The 22,932-nt window shown below is 38.6% G+C and overlaps 1 protein-coding gene across 1 annotated transcript in view; it reads left to right on the top strand.

Annotated features, from left to right (window-relative positions):
• Positions 1-2,052: 2,052 nt before the first annotated feature.
• LOC137571673 (probable cation-transporting ATPase 13A4) overlaps positions 2,053-22,932 on the top strand; it is a 51,324-nt gene continuing 30,444 nt past the window's right edge. Inside the window, exons 1-12 of the mRNA XM_068281170.1 lie at positions 2,053-2,194; positions 8,812-8,985; positions 9,959-10,105; positions 11,464-11,534; positions 11,629-11,709; positions 12,442-12,511; positions 17,577-17,711; positions 18,015-18,087; positions 18,823-18,954; positions 19,527-19,697; positions 19,796-19,953; positions 21,893-22,081. Coding sequence (XP_068137271.1) covers positions 2,132-2,194; positions 8,812-8,985; positions 9,959-10,105; positions 11,464-11,534; positions 11,629-11,709; positions 12,442-12,511; positions 17,577-17,711; positions 18,015-18,087; positions 18,823-18,954; positions 19,527-19,697; positions 19,796-19,953; positions 21,893-22,081 — 1,464 coding nt within the window. The 5' untranslated portion in view covers positions 2,053-2,131. The remainder of the gene's footprint in view (positions 2,195-8,811; positions 8,986-9,958; positions 10,106-11,463; positions 11,535-11,628; positions 11,710-12,441; positions 12,512-17,576; positions 17,712-18,014; positions 18,088-18,822; positions 18,955-19,526; positions 19,698-19,795; positions 19,954-21,892; positions 22,082-22,932) is intronic.

The raw sequence follows: 22,932 nt of genomic DNA on the forward strand, positions 1-22,932 counted from the left end.
TCTAATCTATTTTTTTACTCACCTGGGGTTTCTTCCAGCCCCTAGCAGCCATGTCAGTCATTTGCAGCAGCTTCGATCCTCCCACTGGCCACCCGTAAAGAGAGGCAACCCAGCGGTGGGGTTGGCTCTTCTGTGCCTGCAGAGTGCCTGAGGGTTTGGCAACAAAGGAGGAGTAAAGGTTAGGCACCACCAAGGGGGATTAAGGTTAGACACCACCTGGGGGAGGTGTTTAAGGTTAGGCACCACCAGGGAGGTTAAATTTACGTACCACTGGGGCAGAAGTTAAGGTTAGGCACCAACAGGGGAGGTTTCTGTGTGAGAGTAGGGAGGGGTTAGGTAAAAGTAAAATATTGGTAAGATATTTTACTATATTAATGAAGCAGTACAATATTGTTAAATAATTAACTGATATTTTATCACTTTTACTGGAGGCCATTTTACTAAACGTAAAAATAGAGGTTACAGTGGGGAATAGTAGAATATTAATATTATAAACCATAATATATATATATATATATACATATATATATATATATATATATATATATATATATATATATATATATATATATATATATATATATATATATACAGAGGGTACTGCAGCACACAACAGGAAAACAGTGACAGGGGCTCTTGGTTACGCTTTAACGCGTTTAAGCTCACCAACTGCGCCAAAGTGTCCCCGATCTGGTGAGTCCTACTCTAACCAGGCAAAAATGCTAGTTTTAATCAGCGTTCTAGTGGGAACCATGCCAAAAGCCCAGGGGTCAGCTAAATGGGAGAAATGAAGTTAAAAACACCTCACCTTCTACTAGCTACTAACTGAACTATTATAGTTCAGTTAGTAGCTAGTAGAAGGTGAGGTGTTTTTAACTTCATTTCTCCCATTTAGCTGACCCCTGGGCTTTTGGCATGGTTCCCACTAGAACACTGATTAAAACTAGCATTTTTGCCTGGTTAGAGTAGGACTCACCAGATCGGGGACACTTTGGCGCAGTTGGTGAGCTTAAACGCGTTAAAGCGTAACCAAGAGCCCCTGTCACTGTTTTCCTGTTGTGTGCTGCAGCACCCTCTGTATTTATATATTTCTTATGGAGTCTGGGGACCTCCAGTGCTGCGTGCATGCTTTGCATAGAATTGCATAAAATTCGTTTTGTGCTGCTCATCCCTCGGCTTATATATATATATATATATATATATATATATATATATATATATATATATATAATATATATATAAAATTGTTTGTCTTTTTTTTGGGGGGGGGGGGGGGGTCATCTCATCCACCTTTATATGGAGAAGCACTCTAATACTTCACAGTGTTCACCTTGCAATATCGTAAAACCCAGATTCAATGATCATAGCAGGGTCCCATTTGAACTGCATGACCAGATTGATTATTATATAGCATATGAGTGTTCAGTGTCCTTGATAATTGCATCATGCACTTTATACATGCAAATATATGTCATTATGCAGGCAGGTGGTTATAATACACGTTTTTAGGTGATAACTTGAATATTGTTTATATCTGGTGCCCTGTTTAGCAGGACTCTTTATTATTTGCATGCACAGGGTGTGCACCCCTGTAGTTACGACCCTAGAAAAGCACACTGGACAAACATATAAACTCCTTGCAGACAGTTCCCCTAGTGGGACTTCAACCAATAAACCTAGACAAGGGTGCCAAACAGTTTGCAGGTATTTGTTTTATTTTAGCTGGATTAATATTGTGGGTGAGATCATCCACTGGCATCTCTGTTGTTAAATAAATCAATTAGTTTTCCAAGGTTAGTATGGCACAATAATCACCGTCTATCCCCAAAAAACCTACCATACTTCTTTTGTCCTCAAGGCTGCCCATAAATCAATGTAACCAGGAAGCCTGAATGGTGTTGCATTTTGTAACAACAATATTTCAGTCCAAATATTTCAAAACAGTGAAGCAATTTACAGAGCTTGGTCAGTGCCAACTTAATGACAGGGGTGTGTTCTCAGGATAGAGGCTACATAAGCCATATTGAGAATGAATGGTTGACATACAGCACACAGAGAGGGACAGTTAACTTTTGCAATCTTATCTCAAAACTTTGCTGAAAGCAGAAAAACTCTGAAAAACCCTTCTTTGATGGAGAGAAATATCGATGAGAAGCATCATGCATTGCTCAATCAAGGAGAAGAAAATGAAATGGTGAGACTATTATTTGCTATCTGTTCCTTAAAGTTGATCCTACATTGCTGTACACAAAAAATTGGGGAAAAGAATTCTTAATTTTCATGACTTAGCTGAGGTCCAACAAGAGTTAGTTACTAAATCTGGTACACACACTGTATTTTATTAGCAAAATGTTTTAAGATCTTAAGAATAGAATAGCATAATTTCTGCATTTTGCTGAGCTTTCAGTAAGGTTTTTGAGTAAGGTATTTTTTATACTCTTCAGGGTGCAAGGAGTTTGTATTTTCTCCCCGTGTCTGTGTAGGTTTCCTCCGGGCACTCCGGGCTCCCTCCCACATCCCAAAAACATACAGATAAGTTAATTGGCTTCCCCCTAAATTGGCCCTAGACTATGATACATACTGTACATAGACATATGAATATGGTAGGCATTAGATTGTGAGCCTTCTGAGGGACAGATAAGTGACAACACAATATACTCTGTACATCGCTGCAGAAGATGTCGCTACTATATAAAGACTAAATAATAATAATAGTGTGTTCAAACTATTATTATTATTTCGTATTCATATAGTATTGACATCTTCTACAGCGCTGTATAAAATATATTGTCTTGTCACTTATCTGTCCCTTAAAGGCTTACATTCTAATCCCTACCATAGTCTTTTGTCTATGGCTCACAACCTAATCCCTACCATATTCATATGTCTATGTATGTATCGTATATTTATCACAATCTAGGCCCAATTTAAGGGTGAGCCAGTTAACTTATCTGAATGTTTTTAGTATGTGGAAGCAAACTAGAGTGCCTGGAGGAAACCCACGCAGACACAAGGAGAACATGAGAACATATAAACTCTGTGTTAATAGAGCCTTGGCTGGGATTCGAACCGCACATTATAACATAAAGAGTAAGTGTTGTGTTATGCCCTCATTGTAGCGCGGGCGTTACGCAATACACAGTGTGAACTTAGCCTAAAAATGCAGTGGCGGAAATGTTATTGGCTCACTTTCTGTAATTATTTTTGGTACTTATCGTGCACTCTTATTTGCTACATCTCCTGGTAGATTGTATTTTAGACTGTACACTGCCAACAGCATTTTATCATGTAATGTGAAGCCATACTGTAATATTGCAGAACCACTGCCATTTGTATAGTGTGGGGTAAGATTGGAGCCTTAGGTATATATGCAGCCCTATGACAGCGTCTGGAATACCATGCGCCATCATTTGACAGTCTGTGGTGTTACCGGTGGCAAAAAAACACAACATATCACATCAAGATGGCCACTGTCTTGCTCAGATGAAACTCCAACTGGGGTGTGTGTGTGGGGGGGGGGGGAGGTGCAGCCGGTGCAGGGGAGCAGCCGCTTTCAGACTCCCATGGAAAAGGGGCCTAACTTTCTTTTTTTTAGCAACTCAGCTCATTCTGTCATTTAGACACTTCTAATACGACAATTACTTGCTAGACCTAAATGTGCCTTGTGTCCATGTCCCAAACATTAACAATACTCAGTTCTGAAATCCTGCACTGTTTACTGTTTGCTAGATGTAAACCCAAATGTATCGTGCACTAAACTTCCCTAGGGCCGACATACACTACTAAACATTTTTAATAGACTAAGCTTTACATCTGATGAAAACATTGGTTGTTACCAAAATCTATTAAAAACAAGTCCCCATTCTTAGTGAAGATCAACATGGTTAGAGTTCTGAAGACTGTAGGCCTTGACATGACAGCTGAAATTTGATCTTATACTGAGTGAGGCAAGGTGGTAAACAGTGTAAAGATGGCCATGCCCTATACAATACAAATTTCAGATTTTACCACAATTCGATTAAAACAATCAGTTGCACAGCAAAATACTTTTTTCTTATTTTAGCTAGTAACGTGAAATTTCCTTTTATCAATAAGTCTAAATTTTCGGATCAATTTTTATTAAAATGTAATGATGTAATGATGATAGATCCAAGCATTTTTTTTTTTTTTCATTTTTCAATCTTTTTGTTTTTTCCTAATTGGGGAAAAATGTAACACGTGTGTGATACATTGGTCAGATTTTTCAAATGTTAAAATAAATCAGAAAAACTGAAAAGAACTGTAAAAAATTGTATCAAGTGTTGCCACCTTTAAGAAGTCAATCACTAACCAAACGTGATAGAGTATGCCAATCTTTATTAAGTAAAACTCGTCCTGTTTCACAAAAAAATATGCTTTAGTATATCAGTACTCTGCAAGACTCTTTTGGCCATATGCAATTCACTTTTTCACCTGAGTTTTCTCTTAGGTGATATTTTCACAACTTGTAATAAAATGCCTTTTAAGCCACCAGCAAGCAAGAAAATACTCAAAATTAATTTGATAGTACTTTTTCACCAACCTTTGCGTACTTTTTCAATTGTAAAATGCTCAAAATTTAGTTTAAAGAGAAGATGAAAATTATCTCCTAGGAGATAACTTAGGTGAAAAAAATCAATTGTATATGGGCCTTTGTAGTTTAAAGTTATTTAAGAGTTTCTTATGGCTCCAGTTTTAAGCCAGTTATCAATTTCCAAAACTGTCTGAAACTGAAATTGCTCCTATTTTCAAGCCTATGTACTTACTTTGTGAGTCAGCTTTGTAGACGCAGATGTACAGTGGTAGCATTGCGATCAGAACTTTTAGCAATCAAAGCGCTTAAAGGGAACCTGAAGTGAAAGGAAAATGTAGGATGTCATTTTCATTAGCTTATAAGAAATCCCAGTTTCTCAGCCATCATGCTGAGTCAAAAGCTTTTGTTGCTTTTGAGCTACACATCTGCAACAAGCATGCAGCCAGTGGAGTCAGACCAGAGTCAAAGCATCTTATCTCCATGCTCATTCTGAGGCCGATGACTTAAAGAATAAGATGCGAAGCATCTGCACAGAAGTTAGACAACTGGCATTGTTTATTCGAGAAAGAAGATGGCAGTTTCCATATTCCTAACAGCTGTAGCTCCCTTTAAAGAGGAACTGTCGCGAAAATCTTAAAATTCAAAACACATACAAATAAGAAGTACATTTCTCCCAGAGTAAAATGAGCCATAAATTACTTTTCTCCTATGTTGCTGTCACTTACAGTAAGTAGTAGAAATCTTACATTACCGACAGATTTTGGACTTGCTCATCTTCTCATCGGGGTTCTCAGGGTTTTCTTTTTTTTTAAAAGCACTTAGTGAATGCCAGTTGCTCCGTCCAACTGTCAAAATAGCCAGCTGGCCAGCATCTTTGTATAAATCTTTTTCAGGGAATGTCTACATAAAGAATAAAGGCCCTATAGAGAAATGGATAAGCTCAAAACCTGTCGGTAATGTCGAATTTCTACTACCTACTGTAAGTGACATCAACATAGGAGAAAATTAATTTATGGCTCATTTTACTCTGGGAGAAATGTACGGTACTTCTTATTTTTATGTGTTTTAAATGTTAAGATTTTTGCAACAGTTCCTCTTTAAAGCAATGACTGAAAGATATGGAAAGGCGAATCACTGCAGCAAACGCCCTTTCTTTTGGCCAGCCAACTTCAGACCAGAGGTATGGATTGAAGTTCACTGCGCCAAACACATGCTGCGGTAAACTATCACCTGTAATGATCATGAGGACAATAAATTATGGCGGTGGATGACTCTCTTATCTAGTTATTGTTTGTTATTGCAAGAAACAAAAGAAACAAAAAAAAAACAATGTTTAACAAAAAGTGTTGCAATGAACAGAGCTGAACTGAGTTATTTCAGGAGATTACATAATATAAATGCCGAGTGTAGCCACTCTAGACTGGAGTCATGGTTCCAGCTGTAATAATGGAAAGACTGGGTTACCAAATTAATTGAGCCAGAGCTTATGCATGCTTGTGATAATAAACCTCAGCGGCAAGAAAGAAAGGGGAGATGCAGAAAACATAGAGGAAATGGTAACAGCCAGTGTACACCAAACTAAAGCCTCATCTGCACGGTACAATTTTTTATTAGATTGACTGATCTATTAGATAATTTCCAACCGGTTCAATCGGACTCTGATCAATTTTGCGATCGATTTTGGGTACTTAACGCAAAATTGATCACAAAATCGATCAGAAACAACTTAGACTTCTACACACGATGCAATTTCTTATCAGATCACTGGTCGATCTGATGGAAAATTGTACCGTGTAGATGAGGCTTTAGGCCTGGTACACACTTTCAATTAAGATTGGCCAATCACTGACCAATTTTTTCACTTCCATGTAGTATGGTCAACAGGTATTGAATAGATTGTGTAGGTAAACCCTTATACTACATGGAGGTGGTAAAATCGGTCAGTTATTGGACAATCATAATTTATAGTGTGTGGCATGCTTTAGTGTGTAGAGTAGACCTCTCCACTGAATAACAACACAAGTTCAAAGTTCATGCATAGTTTGTGTGTGGTTTGAAGCATCATCAATACTGGTACATGTTAATTTAATAAAGTACAGTAGAGCCACAAAATGATAGGACACCCTTGCAGGCTTGCAGTGTAGAGGGTAGTGAGTGGACACACTAGGTGAAGGAGTGAAGGGGCTGGTGGATGCACGTGGTAATGAGAGCCATAACGTCTGGATATGACAAATTGTAAGCTGCTTGTCTGAAAGGTGCATTTTAATGGTGTGTTTGAAGCAGGGCCGGATCTATCATAAGGCACTGTAGGCGCATGCCTACAGGCGCCTGCCTACAGGCGCCTGATGATGAAAAGGCGGCCCACTCCCCTCCTCCAGCTCCTCCCTTCTGTTTCCCCTATGCAGAGTACTAAGCAGAGCGTTACTCACCCAGTTCTCAGCATTTCAATGCAAAAATCTCCCTTCAGTTGGGGGCACCACTTGCTACTTAATATGGAGGTTTCTCTAGCTACCTATTACTTGGGGGCACTTCTAGCTACTTAATACTGAGGGTACCTCTGGCCACCTAATACTAAAGAGCACCTGTAGCTACATATGATGGGCAAGGGAAGTAAGGGAAAAGTGACAGCTGGGACAGCCAGCACACTGGCGTGGCGGTTTGGTGGGGTTTGCACTTTGTAGGTTCATGGAGGGCGAAGTCTTAGGTGGCAGGATATCTGTGCCTATAGGCTCCTGTGATGTAAATCCGGGCCTGGTTTGAAAGTTTCTAGACCACAAATATGATGGACACACTGTTAGAGACAGTTCCACAGAACTTGAGAGAAGTCCTAGATGTGAGACTCAGGTGAGCTGACCAGGCTAAATGTAGATGTGCTTCCTATTTTAATGTCAACAGCCATTACTGATATTTGAACCTGAGCAATGTTTTCTATGCCCTTACTGAAAATGACTAACCAATCATTTTTGGTTTCCTGGGATAAAGATTCTGCCTCTTCCCCCTCTCAGTGTTTTCAGGGCTGTTCTGGTGATCATGTGACTCTCTCAGAGTGACAACAGCTTCAGCTTTCAAGGTTACCTAATTTATTTATTGTATTTATAAAGCACCAACATATTAGGCAGCGCTGATCTCAAGTATGTTGTCAGGCTTGCTTGCTTTACATATCATATCATAGAAGATTGCTTGCTCAGCTAAAACATTTACAGGTGTACCAGGTACAGGCCTGTCCAGAACTGGTGGCATTATTTGAGAACACAGGTGAACAATGGCTTATTGACTGTTTGGATTGATTTTTGCATTTGGAAACTTCTGTTTTCTTTTAAAACTGGCATAGATATAGTATCAAAGAAGAACACATTACAATACAGTTTTTAAATTAAAGATTTCATTCCTTCACCCCCCCCCCCCCCTCCTTTTCTACATGTACATTTCTTTTTTTACATAAGGGCCTCGCTGTCACCACTTGTCAGTTTTTCTGCATGAGTTGCCCAACAGATTTGCATTGCTGTCAATTGCTTTTCTGCATGTGGAAAATGCATTCAAGTGTGAAATAGCCCATTGATTAACACTGGTTGTGGTTTTTCTGTGCAGAAAATGCACAGAAAAACTGGCAAGTGGAGACAGGCCCTAAGGGCTCTTTCACATCAGAGCTTGCGTTGGAGAACGCTCAAAGCATACGTTTTGTTGTATGCGTTTTAATGCGTTTTGATATGCGTTGCACTGCAGTGAGTGTGCGTTTTTAATCCATTTTCAATGTGTTACAGCACATAGAAAAACGCAGGTAATTTTTTATTCTTTTAGTTTTCAACTTTCTACATTGTTCCTCTGTTGCATTCTGGGACTGATTGCCTGCGTTAACGGATTAAAAACACGCATAGTGTGCGTTTTACATTGACTAACATTGTAACGCATAAAGCTAACGTCGGCCGAAAAACTGCACCTGGGTGCAGTGTAACGCAACGCACAAAAAGGCTGCGTTATATGTGAAAGCTAAAATGAAAGTCTATGGACTTTCATTTCACCTTGGGTAACGCAAACTTTACCCTTTGCGTTGAAACGCAGAAAATCTGCCCTGATGTGAAAGAGCCCTAAATCATTGACAGTGCATAATCTTATGTAAGCACAGCTGCATGTACCCTACGTAATCTGGAAATCAATAAGTATATTTCCTTTTTCAGGGACTTGGGAGAATCCAGGAGAGGGCTACTCTGGATTATGTTGTGTAGCTGAATTGATGTATTATTCTTTTTTTTTTTTTGTAGGTAACATTTGGATACAAACAACAAACCTGCAGAAACGCAGCCTGTATTATTGGATACATACTCTCTTGTGGGTTTGTTTGGCTTCTGTTCTACTGGAAGCCCGAGTGGCACGTATGGGCACACTGTATTCCATGCTGCTTGCAGGAAGCTGATACCATTCTGCTGAAAACGACTGTGAGTACTAATAAGATAATAAATATATATACATATAATTGTTAAAGAAAACCTGTAACTAAAAAAAGTTCCCCTGGGGGGTACGCACCTCGGGTGGGGGAAGCCTCCGGATCCTATCAAGGCTTTCCCCATCCTCCTGTGTTCCACGGCGGTCTCGCTGTGCCCCTCCGAACAGCAAGGATGTAAACATTTACCTTCTCGACTCCAGTGCAGGCACAGTATTGGCTCTCTGCTCAGAGATAGGCGGAAATAGCTCTACTGCGCAGGCGCAAGTGTCCTCCGCTTGCGTAGCAGAGCGGACCCGACAGAGATCGGCTATTTCCACCTAGCTGGATAGTGTAATGGTTAAGGGCTCTGCCTCTGACACAGGAGACCTGGGTTCAAATCTCAGCTCTGCCTGTTCAGTAAGCCAGCACCTATTTCAGTAAGGAGTTTCTTGGGCACGTCTCCTTAACACTGCTACTGCCTACTGAGTGCGCTCTTGTGGCTGCCTCGCAAGCGCTTTGAGTCCGACAGGAGAAAGGCGCTATATAAATACTGCAAATATTATTATTATTATTATCTTCGTGCTGAGAGCTGCAACAGCGCCACCCGCTGGAGCCAGAGAAGGTAAATATATTTTAAGCCTTGTCAAGCTTGTCGAGCGAGGATTGCGGGACGCTTTGGGGGAGCTAGCGCTGGATTGTCTGCAGCTACAGGGATGGGGGAAGCCTCATTGGGACCCTGAGGCTTCCCCCTCCTGAGGTGGGTACCCCCAGGGGACTTTTGTTTAGTACAGAGTCTCTTTAAAGAACACAGTAAGAGCACTTTTTCGCTGACCTGTTATTATTGAGAATAGTACAGTAGTTACAAAAAGATTTGTAAATTCATACATTTTTATGTAATAACTCTCAAGCAAGTACTTCTATGACTAGGATGGTTTAGCAGTTTTCATTGATTGATTGATTGATTGATTGGTTAATTATTTTCCTAGGATGAATTTGAACAATATTTCAGGAAAAGCGTATCATGGATTAAGTTGCATGATTTAAACATATCTGTGAAAACCACATCTGCACAGCCAGTGATTGCTGATGGCAAGTCTATCATTACTAGAGCTCTCCGAAAGACAGATTTGAAGGTATGTTGTGAAGAAGATACATCTTTAATGCTAGGCATATACTATAAGATGTGGTACACAATTAATGTCTTCTTGATATTGTTTACCACCTTCCCCGCTCCTCATTAGATCAGACCTCATTTAATACTGTATTATCTGCTATGCTAGGAGAACATGGTCCATAACAGTGAAGTGATGTGATGCCCATAAATTGTTTGGGCAGTGAGTTCAGGTGCAGCACCACTGAGCATACTCTAGTGGCTGCCTGACAGTGGCAAGCACTTTGAGTATGACAGGAGAAAAGCGCTATACAAATACAGGAATAATTAATATAGTACAATGCAATGCACATAGGGCCAGACCTAATACACTTTTTTGCCTAAATTTTCTCCTAGTGATATTTCACATTTTATCATTGAAATGCCCTTTAAGCTATCAACACCAAAAAAATACTCAGAATAAATTTGACAGTGCCTTTTCACCTACTTTTAAGTGCTTTTTAAAAAAAAATAAAAAGTCCCTGCAATGTTAATAAATAACCCCATTGTGCTCTATTTAAGATTCTTGCAGAAAAAAAGTTATATGTCATTTGGCATAATAGCTTGAAACAATACAAAGAGCCTTGTCCAGATTTGTGTATGGAAAGCTTTGCTGATTTTCTTATTTGCCAAAACAAACAATTTTTGGCCAGAAATCAAGTGAGCTAATCCCATTAGCACTTCTGTGAACATTGAACAAGTTAATTTGTAAAGCTAACAACCTGTTTTATCTGGATTGCCCTAGTAATACAACAAATGACCGAGATTAAAATAATGTTTCTAGGATTCCATCTTAATGTTAAAGTGGATCCGGGATAAACTTTTACAATAATTGTGTTCCTTTCATATAGTTTATAGGGCATTCCTCAAGCCAAATACTTTTTTTGTTTTGTTTTAATACTCTAATTCCCTATAAACTAAACAAGCCTCGCCCACAGCTCCTTTTGTGCCTTGGCACTGTAGCAAGGGCTTATGGGAGCTCAGTCTGGGCAGGAGGAGGAGGAGGTTACTAGCCACTGATTTCAGAGGCAGAGGGGAGGAGGGAGGAGGAGAGGGGACTGAATTTACACACAGGCAAGCTGATAGCATCTCAAGCCCTCAGCCTGTGACAATGTGACAAACAGAACATGGCTGCCTTCATTGTATCACAGGAATAAATAATCATAAACTGTTGAAGCTTTTCAACTGTTTGCTGCATCTAAACTTTAGATAAGATATATAGATATGTTATAGTTAGTTTTTCATCTCGGATCCGCTTTAAATATTATAGCTGCAAATTATTGTGGTAAATTTAAAGATAGATTTTGTAAGTAAACGTCATTTATTTGTTGGCATTCGCAGGTTAAACTGATAAAAGTCCAAAAAATCAGTTATGTTTGGGATCAAGAAGAACAACAGTTTCGGAAAGCAGGGTGAGTACTCACAAATAAATCTAATTAGTCTTTCTTCACCATAAAACTAATGTATCCATGATTAATACATTACTTATGTTGGCTTCTGTTGAAGGATTCTTGAGGATTGCCTTACCTGCTATGACATTCATTCAAAATTTGGATCTGGGCTAACATCCGAGGAACGAAACATCAGGTATACCTGTCACACACTTTCCTTTCTTTGTAGCTGCAGCATGCTATGGAATTCCCTTACGGTATCTTAAACATTTAGGTGCCATTTGTTATCTTTGTAGAAAAGTGACATTCACAAAATGAGAGAAGTGTGTGTATAAACACTATTACTACACCTTCTTAGAACTTGCCTGCTTACTTTTTTGGGTAATAAGGATTAACATAGTTATATAAATCTCTCCTTATTGGTGCTACCCCAACTATTGTTTACTTTCCCTTATACCTGAAAAGAGGTTATAAACTAATGCTAGGGACACACAATGCATTTTTTTCGGTTGATTTTCCATAGGATCAAATTTCGATTTCTTTTTCCACTAGATTTCCCACTCGATTCTCTTATCTTTTCTTATCAATTTCCATTCACTTCTATGAGAAATCGAGTGGTAAAACGATCAAAAGTTATATTGGACATGTCGGAAATTATTTATCGAACGTATCTATTGAATGCAAGAGCTTATCGTGTGTACTTAGCATAAGAGTCACTAGTTAAACTAGTGGTTAAAATGTCAATCTACCTTAGGAGGTTTCCAAATGGGCCAATGGACAGCACCAAGCAGTGCACAGAAAATATAAAGCAACAATTATTATGGTGAAAACCCTGGACTGATTACAGAACACTGTTTGGATATTGCTAATACAGTATTAATTCTTTTTGTTTTCTAATGAAAAAAAAAATGTCTGTTTTATTCTGCAGAAGAGAAATTTGTGGATCAAATGCCATTGAAGTAGACATTGAACCTATCTGGAAATTACTGTTCAAAGAGGTACTTAAATTAGTATGGAACTAAATATCATAAGCCCGATGTTTCTACATTTTAAAGAAAAGCTTGCTGCTGTACTTTGAAAGATAAAACAATGTAAAAAAGGAATGTGCTTATTTTACAAAACATTTTTTATCTGGAGATACATCATGGTTACAAATTAAGCATGCATAAGTGAAATATATGGTTTTCAGTTCGTTGACGAAAAACAGCATCATTGGCCAGGGTTAACTACTTCATGCCACAGGATATTTTGCCCTTACCACCAAGAGACATTTTCCCCAGTCAGCGCTCCTCCCATTCATTTGGCGATAACTTCATTACTGTTTATCCCACCTAAATGATCTATCTAGTTAGCCTTTTTGTGGGCAGTTTTCAGTAATTACTTTATTTTCTATGTATTTTGTAGGAAAAAATTGGGAAACAATTAAAAATACCCTATTTCTCCAATTCCACCCCCTATAGTTTTAAAATAAACAATGCTACTGTAAATAAAACCCACACATTTTATTTGCACATTTGTCCCGGTTATTACATTTAAAATATGTCTCTAGTACAATGTATGGCGACAGTATTTCATTTGGAATTAAAGGTGCATTTTTTCTGTCCTGTGTAATTCCACAGTCCATAGTTGCTAAAATAACAGTAATATATCCTCATTACATATACAGGGAGTGCAGAATTATTAGGCAAGTTCTATTTTTGAGGAATAATTTTATTATTGAACAACAACCATGTTCTCAATGAACCCAAAAAACTCATTAATATCAAAGCTGAATATTTTTGAAAGTAGTTTTTAGGTTTTTTTTAGTTTTAGCTTTTTTAGGGGGATATCTGTGTGTACAGGTGACTATTACTGAGCATAATTATTAGGCAACTTAAAGGGGCACTACAGCAAAAAACTGTAAAAGTTAAAATATGTGCAAACATATATAAATAAGAAGTACATTTTTTCCAGAGTAAAATGAGCCATAAATTACTTTTCTCCTATGTTGCTGTCACTTACAGTAGGTAGTAGAAATCTGACAGAAGTGACAGTTTTTGGACTAGTCCATCTCTTTATAGGGGATTCTCAGCAAGGCTTTTATTCTTTATAAAGATATTTCCTAAAAATGATTTAGACAATGATGCTGGCCAGCTTCCCTGTGCGCAACACAGTTTTTTGGCAGTTGGACAGAGCAACTGGCATTCACTAAGTGCTTTTGAAAACAAATATATCCCTGAGAATCCCCTATAAAGAGATGGACTAGTCCAAAACCTGTCACTTCTGTCAGATTTCGACTACCTACTGTAAGTGACAGCAACATAGGAGAAAAGTAATTTATGGCTCATTTTACTCTGGACAAAATGTACTTCTAATTTGTATATGTTTGCACATATTTTAAATTTTACAGTTTTTTGCTGTAGTGCCCCTTTAACAAAAAACAAATCTATACCCATTTCAATTATTTATTTTTACCAGTGAAACCAATATAACATCTCAACATTCACAAATATACATTTCTGACATTCAAAAACAAAACAAAAACAAATCAGTGACCAATATAGCCACCTTTCTTTGCAAGGACACTCAAAAGCCTGCCATCCATGGATTCTGTCAGTGTTTTGATCTGTTCACCATCAACATTGCATGCAGCAGCAACCACAGTCTCCCAGACACTGTTCAGAGAGGTGTACTGTTTTCCCTCCTTGTAAATCTCACATTTTATGATGGACCACAGGTTCTCAATGGGGTTCAGATCAGGTGAACAAGGAGGCCATGTCATTAGTTTTTCTTCTTTTATACCCTTTCTTGCCAGCCACGCTGTGGAGTACTTGGACGCGTGTGATGGAGCATTGTCCTGCATGAAAATCATGTTTTTCTTGCAGGGTGCAGACTTCTTCCTGTACCACTGCTTGAAGAAGGTGTCTTCCAGAAACTGACAGTAGGACTGGGAGTTGAGCTTAACTCCATCCTCAACCCGAAAAAGCCCCACAAGCTCATCTTTGATGATACCAGCCTAAACCAGTACTCCACCTCCACCTTGCTGGTGTCTGAGTCGGCCTGGAGCTCTCTGCCCTTTACCAATCCTGCCACGGGCCCATCCATCTGGCCCATCAAGACTCACTCTCATTTCATCAGTCCATAAAACCTTAGGAAATCAGTCTTGAGATATTTCTTGGCCCAGTCTTGACGTTTCAGCTTGTGTGTCTTGTTCAGTGGTGGTCGTCTTTCAGTCTTTCTTACCTTGGCCATGTCTCTGAGTATTGCACACCTTGTACTTTTGGGCACTCCAGTGATGTTGCAGCTCTGAAATATGGCCAAACTGGTGGCAAGTGGCATCTTGGCAGCTGCACACTTGACTTTTCTAAGTTCATGGGCAGTTATTTTGCGCCTTGGTTTTTCCACACGCTTCTTGCGACCCTGTTGACTATTTTGAATGAAAAGCTTGATTATTCGATGATCACGCTTCAGAAGCTTTGCAATTTTAAAAGTGCTGCATCCCTCTGCAAGATATCTCACTATTTTTGACTTTTCTGAGCCTGTCAAGTCCTTCTTTTGACCCATTTTGCCAAAGGAAAGGAAGTTGCATAATAATTATGCACACCTGATATAGGGTGTTGATGTCATTAGACCACACCCCTTCTCATTACAGACATGCACATCACCTAATATGCTTAATTGGTAGTAGGCTTTCGAGCCTATACAGCTTGAAGTAAGACAACATGCATAAAGAGGATGATGTGGTCAAAATATTCATTTGCCTAATAATTATGCACTCTCTGTATACGCTTGCCATGAAATGACACACCTGTATTTCCTATTTGCAGCAAAGAGGCAAAAACTGGATGCGCATACAGTATACTGTATGTCCTGTTTGTGTGAAAAGGTTAAAGGCTTAAAGCATGTGTTAACACAAAACTCATTGCTAGGCTAGTGTTCTGCTAGCCCCATTGTTCCTGATTCAAATTGTATCAATAAATTGTGAATTTCAAAACATGCGTTCAGAAATAAAAATAAATAGATTTTTACATTAAGGCAATGGCATGTTTTCAGCAACTGAAAGAGAGCAATGCATAATCCCTACAGTCATTGTCCCTCAGCAGAGCTCTCAGTTACATTTCTCTGCTATGGTCTAGGGTCAGCTTTGCGTAAAGTCTGTTGACCTGCCAGTATGTTTTGGGAAGCAACTTAAAGAGGAACTCCAGTGAAAATAATGTAGTAAAAAAAGTGCTTCATTTTTTACCATAATTATGTATAAATGATTTAGTCAGTGTTTGCTCATTGTAAAATCTTTCCTCTCCCTAATTTACATTCTGACATTTATTACATGGTGACATTTTTACTCGTGGGCAGGTTATGTAGCTGCTCCTAGCTGTTTTGGCTGTTAGAGACAGCTGTAAACAGCTAATTCCTGTCTGTGAACTTTGTTACATTGTGGCAGTTTGCCTAGAGTACCGCGGTACTCAGAGCTTCTTGTGGGATGGGGTTTCAGCACAAAATCAGTCATACAGCGATGGTCTGTTTGTGAAAAGTATTATATTTTTCATGTAAAAGGGGGTATCAGCTACTGATTGGGATAAAGTTCAATTCTAGGTTGGAGTTTCTCTTTAAGGGCCCGTTTGCACTAGAGCGAATCTGCATGCGTTTCCTGCATGTAGATTCGCACAGACAATACAAGTGGATGGGCCTGTTTCCACTTGACAGGATCTCTCAGCATTTTTCTGTGCAGAAAAAATCTGCACGGTAGACCCCACAGAATTTGCATACCGCATACCGCTATGCGATTTGCATACAATGTATTTAATAGGAAATTTGCATGCGGTTTTAGTATGCAAATTTTCATGCAAATTTGCATACAATTTCACATAGAAACAATGGAAAAGCACACAGGCACTGCCATGGTTAAATTTGCATACATAGTCATCCATGCAAAATCGTATGCGAATTCGCATGAAAAATGCTAAATTCACATCCGCATGCAATTTTTTTCCGCGGAGACCCGCACAAGTGGAAACGGGCCCTTAATCCTCGGAGGAACTCAATGGCAATATAAGGAAAAAATATGCACATTATACTGTTCTGACTGAATGTGGGATCTAGTGCTTTAAAGGACAACTGAAGTGAGAAGAATATGGAGGCTGCCATATTTATTTCCTTTTAAACAATGCCAGTTGCCTGTCAGTCCTGCTGATCTATTTGGCTGCAGTAGTGTCTGAATAACACCAGAAGCAAGCATGCAGCTAATCTTGTCACATCTGACAATAATGTCCGAAACACCTGACCTGCTGCATGCTTGTTCTGGGTCTATGGCTAAAAGTATTAGAGGCAGAGGATCCGACAGCAGGACAGCCAGGCAACTGGTATTGCTTAAAGGGAAATAAATAAATAAATATAGAAGCCTCCATAACCCTCTCACTTCAGTTGTCCTTTAACCTCCTTGGCAGTAACCCTGAGCTAGGGTCGGTGCGGAAAACCATAGCTCAGAGTGGTAATCCCGACCTCTGCTCGGGGTAGCCGTCGGAGGCTCTATGCAGAGTATAGCACGCAGCGGGAGCATTTCTACATACCTCCCAGGGATCCCGATGTCGGACGCCATTCTTCTTCCATCCTCCGGGGCTCTGCTTCCTCCAGATGAGATCGCTGGCTGTCATCATGATGACAGCCGGCAATATCACTTTAGAGCTGCAGCGCCACCCGGAGGATGGAGGGATAACTGCAGTGCGGTAGCCCAGGGAGATGAGTGATTACTGAGGCTGTGCAGATCTTCTCCCTGGCAGCATGATTTTTTACCACTTTTAGACCCTAAAATTCGGAAAGAATCATACCACCAAGGGGGTTAAAGAGATAGTGCTGACAACCATTTAACTACAGTACTTTGCCACTAAAGAATATAAATGACTAAAAACCTGACTGTTTTAACTTTTTTTCACGGTATCTAAAAATGAAATCAAAGTTTGGGTGGTGTTTTAATTTGAGTAGATTGCCCAAAAAAGGCAGAAAGAACTGTAAACGTTTTGTCATTTTATTCATCATAGAAACTTAGTTTAATTAATTGCCAATTTTCCATTTTTCTATCTCTTGTAGGTTTTAAACCCTTTTTATGCTTTTGAGGCTTGCAGCTTGGCTCTGTGGTTGGCAGTGGGGTTCATTGAATATTCAATTGCTGTCATTATAATGACCCTCATCTCTATCATCTTCACGGTTCATGATCTGAGGAAGGTGTGTAATTTGCATTCTGTATACATAACATGTCTAATGATATTAACATTCAATATCTGTACCGAAACAGTTATTTCTATACAATGAATAGTTATGTGTTATAGACTGCATTTTTGTGCCTAACATTGGTATAAATGAATTGTATTTCTCTTGGCTTCCAACTTACCTATGCAAATTCACTATAAGCTTTCAATATAAAGCCAAACTTTAGTTAAAGACCTCAGCTTTAATTTGTAGTCAATAAAATAGCATTCTTTGAATAAAAATAAATACATTAATCACAATTTTGCCATTTACCCTAAGGAATCCGTAAAGCTTCATAACCTCGTGGAATCCAACAACAGTTTAAAAGGGACCATACGTCAGAAAAATGGAGGTATAGTTTATATAGCATTGTGCTGACTGTGAAGAGGAAAAAAAGTGTAATATAAATTCAGTGTGGGCTTGTTACTACAGTTAAACTTAGGTGTTTACATATATTTGGAGTGAATTATTTAAAAAAAAAAATTATGACAACCCACAGAGATTTTATCATAGCATATATTCATTTAGGATGTTGTTTAAGTGTGGGGAAAAGGTAATTTCTTCAATCAATATTTTCAGTAGGAATGGTCAATGGGAGGAAAATCATTAGGTGTTGATGTAGAATTATGTAAATTGTTACAGCAGCTTGAAATGGATCAATTGAAACCTGCTGAGGTAGGATTTAAATATTCTATCATTTACACACATATAATTGCATACAAATTTTGCATAATCCTGCATCAAGTATGCATCTCATTGGTGATCCCTAGTTCTCAGATTCTCTCACTTTTTAGTAACGTCATCCTTATTCCAGTGGGTCACAAATGTACATACACTTAGTTAATATTTGGCAGTATTGTCTTTAAATTGTTTAACTTAAGCCAAATCTTTTGGGTTACCTTTCACAACCAATTTGCTATAAGTTGCCTGACCTTTGGTGCATGTCCACTAGACAGAACTGGATTAACGGGGAAAGGTTCATGAGTGTTCTTTCAATTTTCAATTTGAAAAAAGTGTTATTTTTAAACAAATTAGCTGCAATCCTGTTGTAAGCATTTCTATATGCTTTGTGCACATTTCCCTCCAGAGTGCAAAGAGGTGGAATCACGCAGCTTGGTGCCAGGCGATGTAATTGTTCTTACAGGAAAGAAACTGTTCCTACCCTGTGATGCTCTGCTTCTCAATGGGTCGTGTATTGTGAATGAAAGCATGCTTACAGGTAATGCACGCTGCATTTATTATTGTTATTATTATTGAATTATAAAGGGCCAACATATTCCGTGGTGCTGTACAAAGTAAGAAACAACCATGGGGTACAAAATAATACAGGCAATAGTATACACCAAGATACAAAATACAGAGTGGGTACAAAATACAAAATCTGTACAAATTTAACATACTAATAAACACATTAGAGTTGTTGTTTTGTTGTTGTTGTTGTTTTTTAAAACAACTTTGCATTCCTGGGATTTTACCCCTTAAATCTTTTAACAATTTTGGCATTTCAGCTGAGTAGTTATTTATATAGCAATAACTTTTTTAGTACTTATGCTTTCACAGTAACATACATATTATTATTTTTCAGGGAAATCTAGGCATTCTCTGTATTTATTATTAAAATCTTTATATTCGATCTAATGGAATAAATGAAAAAATTGTACCATGTATGGGCACCATAACAGTGATTGCTACTCACAGACCTAAAACAATGTATAGATCGAATTTTAAAAAAACAGTATTGTGTGTTGTACGCATTGAAAATAATTTAACTGTGCCATTATTCTTAAAAAGGTGAAAGTATCCCTGTCTCTAAAACTCCCCTGCCTACCAATGACCACTCCATGCCTTGGAAGGAACACAGTGGAGAGGATTTCAAAAGACACATACTGTTCTGTGGAACAGAAGTCATTCAGACAAAGTCTGCTAGCCAGGGGCAAGTGAAGGCAGTCGTCCTAAGAACTGGTTAGTTACATGCTTTTACATTTGGCTAACGCTCAGTGAGACTGTACCTATATTTTTCTTCAATGTTCTGATGATCATGGATATTTTTGTATCTGCAGGATTTAACACAGCCAAAGGAGATTTGGTCAGATCCATCCTGTACCCAAAACCTATGAATTTTAAGCTGTATAGAGATGCCTTCAGATTCTTGATGATTCTAGCCACTGTTGCTGTGATTGGAGCAATCTACACTGTAACCATGTTGGTCTTGAAAGGGGTAAGATATGGCGGTGACAAGGCTTGTATGATGGAGTTTTGACATGTACATTTGAAATGGCCCAGGGTGAAGCCAAAAGATGCTTACCCTTCTGCAGGCAATCTCCTGGGTGGCGTCAATGCTATTCCCCCTCCAAATCGTCGCAACTCAGAGGGAATACATCATTTGGGCATCGGCTATTTCTGGTGGCTGAATTATTTTATTTTTTTCTAATTTCAGCTCTGGCTATTGCCGGTGGCAAAATTAGTCACTGAGTGCCGCTATAGCCATAATTCTCATTACGGCTTATGGCAGAGCCTAAAGCGCTGCACTGATTCGGTTTTGGCAGTACTGTGGAATACATTAAACCTTACAGATGGTCAATGGGATGCTAATGTTTCCTGATTGCATGTAAATGTCACTCAAATGGAATTGGGTCATTCAAAAACAGCAGGAAGTGCATTTGATTAGTCCAATTACAAGCTGTGTGAAATATACAAGAAACTTGAATGCGAGCCAGAATTATTTGCACCTTATGGAGCATCTCTGTCATACAGATGAACTATGCTAGGTGAAGCATGTTATAATTTAGAGTAAATATACCCCTAATCATGTTTATTTTAAAGGTAAATGGATCCTTTTTAATGCAGTGCTGGCCATGCAAAATTGCTAGCAATGAGTCAACAGAAAAGAAAATCAGATGGCCAATTAAAAGATTGTATCATCAGCTGTAAAAACGTTATAATACAAGCCTATCGTCCAGCAATTAATGGTGCCCACTAATGATACAATCTTGATTGTACAATATCGCTATTTCTATGAGGAACTATCTTTAGTATCCTTTCAAAGTATATTCACTCAGTTTACCCTTCTACTACATAGAGTCGGTAAGATTTTACAATTAAACAATATTAGTGGGCATACGCCCCTATAAAACTACTGCAGCTATGTATCCATACTGTTTGGTCCACAGAATGTCTGGTGTCTTAAACTGATGACATCATCATAGTAATCACACACATACTCACAGATAACCTTTGTACAATTTTCAGACACGTTTGAAATCTCTGACCAACGAGATTGGAGAAAGCTGCACACAAAATATCAATGTGCAAAGCACACACAATCTCTCATTTTTCACTATGTTGTTGCATTTTTCTCTATTGGCCAGCTTTACTTACACTCTCTGAACATTTACATTTTACTAAGTATTTAAAGAAAATACCGCACAATTTCTGAATAACACAGTACTGCATACTGTACAGTTGCTAGTGATTACATTTTTTCCCATGTTATATACATGTTCTACTCACTAGATATACTTTTGTAAAGGGTTATTGTTAAAGGACAACTAAAGGTAGAAGAGTATGGAGGCTGCCACATTTATTTCCTTTTAAACAATACCAGTTTCCTGGCAGCCCTGCTTATTCATGTGGCTGCAGTAGTGTTGGAATAACACCAGAAACAAGCATGCAGCTAATCCTGTTAGATCTGACAATAATGTCAGAAACACCTGATCTCATCTGCTGCATGCTTGTTCAGGGTCTATGGCTAAAAGTATTAGAGGCAGAGGATCAGCAGGACAGCCAGGCAACTGGTATTGCTTAAAAGGAAATAAATATGGCAGCCTCCATATCCCTCTCGCGTCAGTTGTCTTTTAAGCTTATCGTATGTTAAGCTTCATTGTATTTGAGTCTCATTCATATAAATGGGTCTCATTCTTACAAAACAAGATAACCATGAAACACTTTAGACTTATTAAATATACATGTAGTTTACATAGATTAAACGAAGAGAAAGATCCGCACCACCTTCAGAAAAGCTTAGTCTGTTTTATTGGAAAAAGACATACAAATTTAAAAAGAACTTTACGGCAGGACAGTCCACTGTTTCGCGCTCCTGCCCATCTTCATGCTGCCTAGTTTACATAGATTAATTAATCTGGTTTATTTTTTCTTAGGAGTCTCCTATTCAGGTTCTGTTAAACACTTTGATTATTATTACTACCGCTGTACCTCCAGCATTGTCAGCTGCCTTGTCTACTGGAATCATGTATGCTCAACGTAGACTGAAAAAGAAGGGCATTTTCTGCATCAGTCCTCAAAGAATCAATGTATGCGGTCGCCTCAACATTATTTGTTTTGACAAGGTAAGAGATCATTCAATTTCGGAATCTTAGGATAACCACAGACATACAATGACAGACTTCTGATTGAACTGCTTATTCATGTCTACGAGTGAAACAGAAATCTGCCGCACAACCACACCTGGGGGGAATAACTCATAAGGCAGGACTGAAAATCTGTCTCAGTTGGTCCACCCAAGATAAACAGGAGTGGCAGCACATGCTACCAACTCCCTGCACATCCTCAGAATTCTGAATTTAAGCTGATGTTTTGTCCTTTGGAGAAAATACAAAAAGTATTTGACATTATTGGCAATATTTGAGTAGAGTTGATTAAGATTTATTTTTTGATAAACCGAGGAAAATGTGGCAGCTTTTCATACAATATACTGTATGGGAGCTTTAAGACCTGGTTCAGGCTTGAGTTTTTTTTCTTTCTTCTTTATTGTATTATTATTATTATTATTATTATTATTTAGTATTTATATAGCGCCGACATATTACGCAGCACTGTACAGTGTATATATATATATTACGCAGCACTGTACAGTGTATATATATATATCTTGTCACTAACTGTCCCTCAAAGGAGCTCACAATCTAATCCCTACCATTGCCATATGTCTATATTATGTAGTGTGAGTACTGTAGTCTAGGGCCAATTTTTTTAGGGGGAGCCAATTAACTTATCCGTATGTTTTTGGAATGTGGGAGGAAACCGGAGTGCCCGGAGGAAACCCACACAGGCACGGAGAGAACATACAAACTCTTTGCAGATAGTGCCCTGGCTGGAATTCGAACCAGGGACCCAGCGCTGCAAGGCGAGAGAGCTAACCACTGTATGCACAACGGCCCTCATTCAATTCACTTTTACT

Source organism: Hyperolius riggenbachi, chromosome 4 (assembly GCF_040937935.1).
Source record: "Hyperolius riggenbachi isolate aHypRig1 chromosome 4, aHypRig1.pri, whole genome shotgun sequence".
In the NCBI taxonomy this organism is placed as follows: domain Eukaryota; kingdom Metazoa; phylum Chordata; class Amphibia; order Anura; family Hyperoliidae; genus Hyperolius; species Hyperolius riggenbachi.